Genomic DNA, 12,043 nt, shown 5'->3' on the forward strand with positions numbered 1-12,043 from the left:
TTTTATCATGCTTGTGCTGCCAAATTCAGTTTTGCTATACAAGCCTGTCACGGCATAAACAGACAGTATTTTCTGGCAAATTTGATCACTGGTCTTCATCACCAGCACACAAAACTATATTATAAAATTAACAATACCAATAACATATTATGATCAATAACAATTTGTGCACTCATAAAAACAATCATTCAAACATGACTTGAATGCAACATTACTCCTTCTGCATTTATACAGTGTTGTGAGAGTGAGCAGATGATGACAGCATTTTTTATTTTTGTGTGAACTATTCGTTTAACAGTTCAGAAAAACAGAATGCTGATAAAAGGCTTCAGAGGCACATACTGTAGCATAGGAAGGATGAATCATTTTAGGCTACGCTGTTCCTCACGTCAAAGCTAATTTGACAGAAAATGGAGGAACATTCTGACAGGAAGTTCACTGACACTTACAAATCAAACAGTAGGTAGTGGAAGCCCTCCTCTGATATACTGTCATGCAGACGAACTAAAAGAAAAACAGAGAATTGAGATAAGATTTTATTGAGGCTGTAGGGACAAAAATCACACAACATTCTCCTGAGCTGAAAGTATGAGAATAACTGAATGTGAACAATCCATTCAGAGTTTAATTACTTAAAATACACTTTACTAATATATATTATTTCTGATTATAATTGGCGGAGGTTAATAGCTCACCGATATTGGGGTGTTTCAGTAGACGACAGATTCGAGCTTCTCGTTCGAGCTTCTGATGGTCTGAGGGTCAAACACAGAAACACAGAAAGTGTTAAAAGTACAAATTATAAAACACTGAATGGTGGGATATAAGCTGCAGAAAAAAAAAAAAAAAAAACAGCCCAACAGTATGGATGGACTAATATTAAAATGCTGGCCAATATTGCTAAGCCTTCTTTTATACTTGCTTAAAAAAAAAAAAAAAAAGGAAATCAGTATTTGTAAATCATATTTTTTTTTATTTTGGTAATGTGAATTTAAGAAACACAAATTTACAATTTCAATTATGAAACACAGATAATAATTTTGAGATCTGCTAAATCTGATCTAAATATACAAACAAGCAAATATAAACATGCCTAAAATAAAATAAAATAAAATAAAATAAAATAAAATAAAATAAAATAAAATAAAATAAAATAAAATAAAATAAAATAAAATATCAGCTTTTAAATGAATTGGTAATATCAGCTTTTAATTAACAACCAGAAACACAGAAAGTGTTAAGCAAAAATTCTAAATCATTTTGTCATTTGTTACAATATAAATCATTATAAATAATAATTTTAAGATCAGCTAAATCTGATTTAAATATAAAAATAAGTAAAAAATGAACATGCATAAAATAAAATAAAATAAAATAAAATAAAATAAAATAAAATAAAATAAAATAAAATAATAAAATAAAATAAAATAAAATAAAATAAAATAAAATAAAATAAAATAAAATAAAATAAAATAAAATAAATTAAATATCGGCTTTTAAAGGAAATGGTAATATCAGCTTTTAATTAACAACAGGGCATTTCAAGTAGTGGGGAAAAAAAAGTAACAAAAGTAGTCAAAAGTAAAATTTTGGGTAGACTATGAATAAACCATGTTCAAAATAAACATCATATCACATTAGCCATCATACTGGTCATAGCTCCAGTGTAGAGTTACAGGCCTTGTTTCCATTGGCAATGACATCACAAACCTGATATCCCATTATGCCTTTTAATTACGCTATCATTATTTCCTTTGGCTAGTGTTGAGCATTTGGCACAAAAACATGAGAGGAGGCAGCAATCACAAACCATAAGCTTGTCACAGTTGCGCTAAATCAACGTCCTAGATCTCATTCAGTCTTAATAAGAGGGTCAGTGCGGCCCAGAATTAGGGGCTGGCTAGATAGAGACTCAACACAATGTTTAGATGTATACCTCCACTTTTACTCCAGATTAGATTTAAGGTTCAGATGGTGAAAACCATACTAATATCTAACCTAAATTTCTTCTGAAAAGTCATCTCAGCCTGATCTCAGCCCTCTATGTGTTTATATCTACGTCTTATACATCTATATCTACACCAACAGACCTCTCAATATACTGTAGGACATGGTTATATAAGAGCACCCAACTGGTCCATCTGGACAGAGAACACACTACCTAGGCTGTTAATTACAATAATAATGATGATGATCCTAATGATGATGAGCTACTATAAGAGTGGAATAAATGCTCCCTTCTTGAAAATCAACAGAGACAGCTCTAAAACCCCATCAAGCCCAAGATGGATTAGGGCGATACAAAACATGTTTCTTAAGCTTATGATTCATGCTCTTGAAGGGCATCTAATGTTTCATCAAACTGATAGCAACACAGATAACGCCTCAGGACGTATCAGAAAAATTAAATCCAACAGCAACACATGCAATTAAAAATCAGCTTTCATTAATGACAGACACAGCTGAAGGCGACATCAACGATTTAAGAAGAGAGCACACAATTATCAACACAACTGGAAGTTCAGCTGATGTGAGTAAATTCACTACAATCACCTAATGTAGATGCAAAAATAATCATAAACGCTGGAAAACTGCAATGCCGAACATTTAGGCTTGCAATATTTCACCACTATGTTTTGTAAGTGAACAGTGAAAGTTTGAATTCACAAGAATTCACAACACAATCCAAGCAGTAAGGATACAGTCATGAAAACATGTTCCACTGTTTGACCATTCAAATGCCATAATAATTATTCATATTTAATGTGCTCATTTTAATATCACTTTTATATATAAATATAAATATATGACCAAGTGGAAAACAAATGATGACTGAAATGATGAAATCAAATAAAATAATACCAAATAAAAAACAAATGACTTTTCCACGAATTAATTTCACTTTACTAAATCATTTTTCTGATGATGTTTCCACTGTTTGACAACCACAAATATACAGTAGCTATTGATTTATCTATACAAACTTCTTTTCGCTTGACTGTCTTTAAGGTTAATCACACTTAGTTTGATCTTTTGTTATGTAATGCAAAGACATTACAAAAATACAGTAAAGAATAAGCATAACTTAAATGTCCAAATACTTTTTTGGGGAGTCACTGTATAATGCATAACCTCCACTGCATCAGTAGTTAAACACAACACTGTACGAAAGCAAACCCAAACATAAATCGCCATCTGACCTGAGTAAAACAACATTTATTTCAGCTGACACTCAAGGTCACCAAGTCACACAGTGGAGTTCCATGTGAAGAGCCAATTAGCCTGCATTCAAAAGTTGTTGTTTTTCAATTTGATCATGTCCCACCTCTACCTACTGTTCAATATTTTATTGTCCCTATTCTCAGCCTTGCCATATTTTAAGATTTAATGGCTTGGCGCTGCTTCGTCTTACTACTACTAACCCTAACACAGAGACAGGCTTCTTGATTGGCTGTTGGCCGGGTCTGGAATCCCGCCTCGCTGACGCTGGCGTGCGTTGACCTTAAGCTCAGCTGCTGGGCATTCTCTGAGTTATACACATGCTCCTGAAGCTGTCGCAGCACTAGAGCGCCAACGAGCTCCGCTCTAGCTAATGAGTTCCCTGCCTATACCACATTTAAATAATAATACCCTTAAACCACCACACTATTCATTTCCAAGACAAGATATCGATTTCAAGTCGAAAACCATGCATTGCTAGTTAAAGGTTTTGGTGGTTTATGGTTGTCCAAATCTACATATTTTCAAAATGAACAAAAACGAATTGTTCATGAAATGGAAATTTTCTAGATGCATGTTATTGATCTTCCTTTGAATGATTTAGCCAATCATTGAGTCTGCTTAAACTCCACCCACTTTTACAATCCAGCCATTCTGCCTCCATTCAGTCAAGAACTGATGGGCTGAACTAATTCATTGTCTAATTTTTCTTTTCATAATAATTTTCAGTTTTGTACATTACAATCTGGAAGAAAATATCTGTTATTACTTGTGTCACATCGCTACTTTAAAGACCCATAGGACACGTCTGTAAGACACACTCTTGCATTAAAAAAAATTTGGACAGAGCACAGCAGAAGTACTTTTAAATAACAGCATTTTTATAATGCAATGCTAGTGCCAATATCCTAAAAATAAACAATGCGATCACAACATCTGAATTCGTAATGATGATGCTTGAAAAGACACAACTATTTCCGAGATGACTGCACAACTAAACTGTAGCATGCTAAAAAAAACATAAAAGCTGAAAATTATTAGTGCAAAAATCTAGATAAACTAGACTAATTAAAGGTCAGATGACAAGACTAGGGCCCTATGATTTCAGGGATGCAGAAAACACGGACTGAATCACGGAATCTACGGAGAATGTCACGGAATTTCTCAAAGTTTGGAAAAATTAATGAAAAGTAGGTCATTACACTTTAATCAAATTGTGATGTGGACTAATGTCTAAATATTAAGCCTCAAAAAGACTATTTAAATATAAATCCTGCATTTTCTGTAGGTCTGTGTGATGGATGGCGCAGAGTTTCATTCACTATAAATAACATAATACATGAACAACATCTCCAAAACTGTTCTGAGAGTCACTTCCTGAGCATTTTACCATTTCATTTGCGTAAAACTAGTGTCATATCATGTACACGCAGAAATTTAAAAGTATTTGCAGCAACTCGTCAAAATTAAAGTTCTGCTTGATGTTAAGACATTGTGCCAGAAATATATTACTATTCATAATCAATTATATCATAATATTAATATTATAATCACATTATACTGCATTCAAATAATTGTATGTTGAAACACAAAACACATGCTAAAACAGAGAAATTGGTAACAAAAAAACGAATTTAAAAAAAAGGTTAATTTTTTTTTTCTAATTTTGTAAAATTGTATAGGTTTCATGATTTAAATTAATTCAACTTGCTTTCTGATTAACACAATTTAAATGAACCATTAAACAAGAGCCCAGAAAAATTAAAACAGAAAAAAATTGAATGTAGCAAAATTAAAACTGAAAAAAATAAAATGGAATTCATAGGGCCCTACTAGACCAACATTGTGACACATCGCTAATGGGTTACAACCATGTGTGTCTCACACGTCCTGAAAAGTGAAGCTGCGGGCTCGTTGATCGCCCCCTGGTGGCTGGCTGCAGTACAGGTCATAAACCCCGCCCTCTACATGTAAACAAATGGGACTTTAGTCCAAATAAAAAAATTAATTACACTTCCAATACAATTTTCCGAAAGACGGTTCTGGTCATTTAAGGTAGCAGTTATTACACCGATATATGTTCAATTGTTCGTTTTTGTGATACGTTTGATTTTAGCTAGTAATTTGATGCTATAAAATATATACATCTTTATGGTTGATTGGGTCTGCGGGAGTTTGGGCGGGAGTTTGATACTGCGGCTCCACCTCACGACACTACTGCGCAGACTCGGGCTCCAAACGAATCTCTACTGCGCAGACTCGGGCTCCAAACGAATCTCTACTGCTCAGACTCGGGCTCCAAACGAATCTCTACTGCGCAGACTCGGGCTCCAAACGAATCTCTACTGCGCAGACCCTGGCTCCAAACGAATCTCTACTGCGCAGACTCGGGCTCCAAACGAATCTCTACTGTGAAGACTCGGGCTCCAAATGAATCTCTACTGCGCAGACTCAGGCTCCAAATGACATCATTTACTCAAGATGGCAGCGGCCATACTAAGATGCTTTGGCTTCATTTTTCTATAATGGAAGGAAGTGGAGACACATCGTCCATCTTTTTTTTTACATTCTATGGTTACTACAAATCACGTCTCATTAACTTATTTGTGCATTCTGCCAGGGTCAATACCATCTCTCTGGGTCAGATGAGAGTCCCGTGCTTCAGGCATGTAACTATGCTTGTTCTCTGCCTCTCTTTCACATGCATACGCACACACACACACACAGCTGCTAAGTGCCAAAGGTGCCTTCACTGTCAGCCCTCCCTTTATGTGTCTTTCTCTCAAACAGTCATTCATGTTGATTCCTTCTCTCTCTCTCTCTCTCTCTCTCTCTCTCTCTCTCTCTCTCTCTCTCCCACTCTTTCCCTTTCTGTATATCTAGGTCACATTCCCTCTCTCATGCCCACCCTCCTTCTAACCCCTTGACAGATCATATTGTTTCTCTCTCCTCAGAGTAACTCTCACCCTAAAGACAGTCACTCCTAATCTACACGACCCACCGCAACGCTAGATTGTGCCAAATAAATGTCAATTTGAACACTGTAAACATTGATCATCCTATATTTGCTTTTCATGACAAAATGGTACAATAACACAAAGCTACAATAAAAGAAAAATGCTGGGGTGAAGCTCACGAAACCCATCAAGAATGTGTCAACACTGAAAATAATTGTTTTTTAACACCAAATCAGCATATGAAAATGATTTCTGAAGGAGCATGTGACACTGAAGACTGGAGTAATGGCTGCTGAAAATTCAGCTTTGCATTACAGGAATTATTATTATTTTATATATATATATATATATATATACACATACACGCACACACACACACCCACACCCACACACATATATATATGCCTATATATTAAAATAGCTATACTATTGTACTATTGCTAATACTGTTTTTACTGTATTTTTAATCAAGTATCAGCAGCCTTCAAAAGCATTAAAAATAATCATATTAACCCTTTCGGATGGTAGTGTTTATGAATTCATGTCAAAGTGTATTTAAAAAAAAAAAAAAAGCACACACACACAAAAGAAAATCTGACCAGGACTTAATCTTTACAGGTTTTTAATGGCCAGACTTGTCTGCATCAAGGAGGTTAACAACTAAAAGACTAATCTTACAACTCTACATTCCCAACCTTAATTTGATTTCCTCTGAGCACGCAATCAGAAAGCAACGTGTCTTTCCACACAGGCTGTATTTAGAGGGCTGTTGGGCCTATTTTAAAATGGTTTTCCTGCGCCTGTGGAATCAAATACATGTCAAGTGCTTGTTCTCCACATTACACATTCTCACCACAATAACCACACAGCCGAGGGGACATGATGAGGATGACACTTTAGCAAAGCAACTGCTGGCTTCAAGTTTCAGGAGGGAGGACAGAAGGGCATAAAAAGATTTACACCCCTCAACAGCGGGATGCCGTAAAAACTGAAAATCTCTTTCTGCCATTTCATTGGTGCCATGGTGCTTGGATCTGCTATTGGCGCTGACAGTAACCATGGAAGCAGATTTAAATATAGTTATGAGCATTTTGTGGAACTTTGAGTGTTCCGTTATTGTTTTTTTAAGCATTTACAAAGGAATCCTAACATGTTTTTTGGAAATGGTACCATGGTATCCTTTGACTTAAATACTTCAGTACATGAAAATGGTCATTTTTCAGTACCATACTACATATAAAAGTACCATGTAGGCCTAGTGTTAATTTTGTAAACCATTTTTTTAATTTAGTCTTAGTTGTAGTCTTTTCAAATTAGTCTTGCGTCAAATATACGCAAGTTATCATCATGTTTAGTCGACTTTGTCCTGTTTTTGTTTGGTCAAATTTTAGTCTAGTTTTAATCAATGAAATCTTAGTTATATTCTCCTCATGCTTTATAATGTTTAAACTGATAAAAATGATTTTTGCCTAAATTGATTGTCATCATTTGAGAAATTTATTTTTGCATTTCAGTAATTGAACTTTCACCAATTAGCACAAATCAACAGAATTTTGATTCGTACACATGGTTTATTTTACCTCATCTATTGTGCTGATTTATAATAGGCTATTTATTATATAAGTTCATATCAAAGACTTATGCACTCTCTCTGTCTACATTTTGAAAACTGTTAAAACAAACAAAAATATATTATAACAGTGAAATTCCTAATAGTAATTCTAATAATTCCAAATTAAGTGCATTTATTCAGCAATCACAATTTTTTTAATCGCAATGTCACAACCAATGGATAGAACCAAGTTCCCAAAATATTTTTTTTTATTTTTAAATAATCCGTCTCACTCGGAAGTGTGTCACAATAAAGAAGAAACGATCTTTCGTTACTTCGGTAACATTGCAACATTAAATGACTATGTTTCACATGTTCACGTTGTATGAAGTTTTAAAATTGTTCCTAGAAATTAAAACCCCTCCGTTATACTGTTACGAAAAAAAAAAAAACGTTGAACGTTTCAGAACATCTTCAGGAATTGACTAACCTCTCGCGGAGAGTTTTTTGGTGTTGATGATTTTGGCGGCGTATTCTTGGCCCGTGCTCAACTTCACACATCGTCGCACCACTGAAAACGCTCCCCTGGGAAAAACACAAATTAATTGAGACTTCAAGTATAAAGTCATGATAGTATAATAGCAACATAGCCATAATAGTTCTACATGTTGACAGTGAAGCTTCTGTTGTATGGAAATTTTAATTTAAAACATTAAACACCCTGGCAGCGTGTTTGGTGTTTGTTTTTAACATTTCAGGAGGAAATCAAGAGAAGCAAAGAGAGTAAGATAATGCACCCCCCAACCATGTTAAACACAGCGTATTACTTATTCATCGCAAACATCCCTACATCACACTGTCGGACTCTTTAGCAGTAGTGGCTGTTCGACTGTGAAGGCTGATGCCACTAAAACAAGAGCTAATTCTGGAGGCCTGAATTAATAAATTATACTCAACTGGGTTTGTGTTATATGAATAAAACAGTAGAGTAGGTTTGTCATGTGTAATAGGTTTTCACAACTTATGCAGAGTCAGAAAGCCATATGGTGAGAAAGACGCCCGGGCCTAAAACAACATCTTTGCAAAATCTACTTTTACGCAATAATACAAACACTGTGATGTAGATGACGTTTGCCTGTTTTTACACTCATCTTATGTTTATCACACATGAGTTTTGATAAAACTCAAATAGGCAGTATTGCACAAATAAGCTGAAACTCTTCTATGAAGGATTTGTAAGGAATACAACTAATTGCAATTTTTTTTTTCTGATAATAACTGGGATTGCAATTTCCATATTAATAACAATAAGAATTAATAAAAAAAATAGATTACAATAATAATATTAGAATATTACAATAGTAATTTTCTTTATTTTTTTAATATTTCTTATTATTTTAAGTTAGTAAAAAATAGTAGCAGTAGTAAATTAAATATTAATTAAAATTAGAATTATTACTATTATGTTTAACGGTATAGTTAAAATCTAGTATTTAAGAAAAAAAATTATTTACAGTACTAATATTTAATGTTTATTTTCAAATGTGAAACCATCAGGCATACATTTTTGGCAGAAAACTCCATTAAAGCTTCTCTTTTGTTGACAACAGCCATTATAAGTGCTTCTCATTACAAATCAGTTTAAAGCAGCTGCAGAGAAGGAGCAGAATTTGTTGGGAAGCAAGCTGCTCTGAGACACTGAAAACACTGGATCATGGGCTGTTAGCGAGTAAATGAACACAGTGCTGCCTGCCACAGTGCTTGACTTTCTAAAAACATCCCTGTTCTTAGTGTGGACAATAGATTGGTGGCATCAAAAAATACCTAAATCAACAAAACCACTGCCAATCATGGCAAGGGTCGTCTCTAGGCAGTATTTAACAAAACACAGTCAACCGTAAGTGCTCTTCAATAGGGCCTATTTTTTGTCAGGCCAGTTAAAGCCCCTGATGTCTATTAAAATGATTTATAAGAACCGTGTGCGTGTGTGTGTGTGTGTGTGTGTGTGTAAGAGAGAGACACAAAGACTCCAGCTCCTCCTCTAAAACCACCTCTCCCTGCATTACTGGGACGACTGGAGCTACTGGCTAAAAGAGACACAAACACACAGGTCACATGCGATTCTGGACTACAATGTGCTGTCACAGGTCACATAATATCTGCATATTTCTGCTGGTTTGAGCAGCAATGTGCAATTTGTATGATTCTGCTAGACCTAAGGCCTGAGGGGTGATGAGACTCCTGCCCTGCTGCCCTTTTAGATCCGTGAAAGCATCACTATGTTTCCTCACCCAAATCCTTGCTCTTCATTTCTCTTCTGCATTGTCTCACCATTCACTCATTGCCAGAGGGAATTTACATGACCTCTACATTTAATCCCAGTTCTAAAAACTTAAACTAAAGAGATGGTCAAAACCAGACAGCTATGCACTTACATGCATATAAAGCACTGACTAAACAAACTCAGATTAAATGTCTCATGGTTATCAAGGCATTAATTTGGTTGTTACAAATAATTATTTTCTGGGTAAATGTTATATGCGATAATAATTAAGAATATGAAATAGGCCATCATAATAGTAGAAGTTTTTATAGTAGTAGTCTTTTTCGACTCCTTTACACGAATATTTTTTTTCCAAACAGTTCATTTCAAAGAACCGATTCAAAATAACAATTCAATGATTCAATTAGGCCATGACAGAGCAAAATATTAAGAGCTCGAAAACGTTTAACATCTCACCACTTCCTAAAATCAAAGTGTTTTATCTCTTAAAAATTACTTAAAGCCTAAATATTATTTGCATTTGCAATACAAAAATTTAAATTCATTTACACCACAACTTTTTTCCCTCCCATTTGAATCAAATGCAGTTTTCCAATCTGAGATAAACCTGTCTTACAGTCAAGACGCAAGCATAGTTCCAGTACGTCTTATTTGCTAATATCCCTGCTACTCAAATAAAGTTATCCTAAAAATTGCAAATATTTTATCGGTTCAGCCCAAATGCATACAACATTTGAGAGTTCATTCGAGAGCCTCTCGCACCGATTCAGACTCGTGAACAAACAGTACGGAAGGGTTTTGTGAACCGGATCAACCGAGTCCGTTAAAGGATCCGAATCAACGATTAGTTCACATTTCGGACATCGCTATATCATACGTGACATCCTGGAGCACAAAACCAGTCATAAGTAGCTGGGGTATATTTGTAGCAAAAGCCAAAAATACATAGTATGTGTCAAAATGATTGATTTTTCTTTTATGCCAAAAATCATTAGGATATTAAGTAAAGATCATGTTCCATGAAAACATGTTGTACATTTCCTACCTTAAATTTTTGATTTGTAATTTGCTAAAAACTTAATTTGGACAACTTTAAAGGCGATTTTCTCAATATTTAGATTTTTTTGCACTTTCAGATTGCAGATTTTCAAATTATTGTATCTGGGCCAAATATTGTCCTAACAAACCATATACCAATGGAAAGCTTATTTTTTCAGCATTCAGATAATGTATACATCTCACTATCCAAAAATTGCCCCTTATGACTAGTTTTGTGAAAATGCCAAACGCACACTGAATTTTGCACGTGCATGTTTACGTTTACATCCGAGCATGAAATAGCAGCTCAAGGGGCGTTGCACTGATCAATATTTGTTGCATCTGCGGTAAGTGGGTTGTTTTGAAATCATATTAGCAGGACTGAGTGCTGGTCAGCGGATCTTGGCAGGACTTGAGCGTGTCTATCTCCTCCCTCAGTGACAGCACGCTTATCGGGGCACCACCACACCTCGCGGTGGCTGTCAGTTCGCTTCCCCTGCCCAAATATCATCATGCAATCTCCATGCAGGACAGTTCCACACATGCACAACCGACAACCTCGTGATACTCACTTGCCCAGCTCCTCGTACAGCTGATATTCGTCCGTGAAGCGCGTACATGTAGTCGTGGCCATGTCTTCCCCTCTCGGACTCGGACTCGGACACCCTTCTTTAAGAATTAAAAATCGTCCTCAGTTCGGCGAGCAAGAGCGTCCTGGATATTCACCTCGATTTTGCGCTCAAAAAAGCCTGCTATGTCTTGAAATGACAGGTTAATGGTTGAGTAGGGCAGCGTGTATGCTGACGGCGGGCGTCCTCACCCCCGCGCTGTGCTCCAATAGCCTGCCTTCAAAATAGACTGCGCGAGCGCCACCTATCGGCGGCAGGCGTGCGTGCGTGGGCGCGCTGCTGGGGTACTGTTATTGTAACTCCAAATAGGGACAAACCACGAGGGGGGCTATTTGTATTTCGATGAGCTCTTATTTCGTAATCG

General features: G+C 35.7%; 1 protein-coding gene across 25 annotated transcripts in view; it reads right to left on the reverse strand.

Moving 5' to 3' along the window:
• Positions 1-11,900, reverse strand: part of camk2b1 (calcium/calmodulin-dependent protein kinase (CaM kinase) II beta 1) — a 59,249-nt gene extending 47,349 nt beyond the window's left edge. For 11 of the 25 annotated variants that reach the window (XM_042723680.1, XM_042723672.1, XM_042723669.1 and 8 more), the window contains exons 1-4: positions 11,623-11,899; positions 8,219-8,313; positions 696-755; positions 450-504 (exon numbers count right to left, since the gene is read on the reverse strand). In XM_042723680.1, coding sequence (XP_042579614.1) covers positions 450-504; positions 696-755; positions 8,219-8,313; positions 11,623-11,684 — 272 coding nt within the window. In that variant the 5' untranslated portion in view covers positions 11,685-11,899. Of the gene's footprint in view, positions 1-449; positions 505-695; positions 756-8,218; positions 8,314-11,622 lie in introns of all 25 variants that reach the window. The other 14 variants (XM_042723686.1, XM_042723684.1, XM_042723681.1 and 11 more) reach the window with 3 other exon arrangements.
• Between the last annotated feature and the right edge of the window lie 143 nt (positions 11,901-12,043).

This window comes from Cyprinus carpio, chromosome B5, assembly GCF_018340385.1.
Source record: "Cyprinus carpio isolate SPL01 chromosome B5, ASM1834038v1, whole genome shotgun sequence".
Classification (NCBI taxonomy): domain Eukaryota; kingdom Metazoa; phylum Chordata; class Actinopteri; order Cypriniformes; family Cyprinidae; genus Cyprinus; species Cyprinus carpio.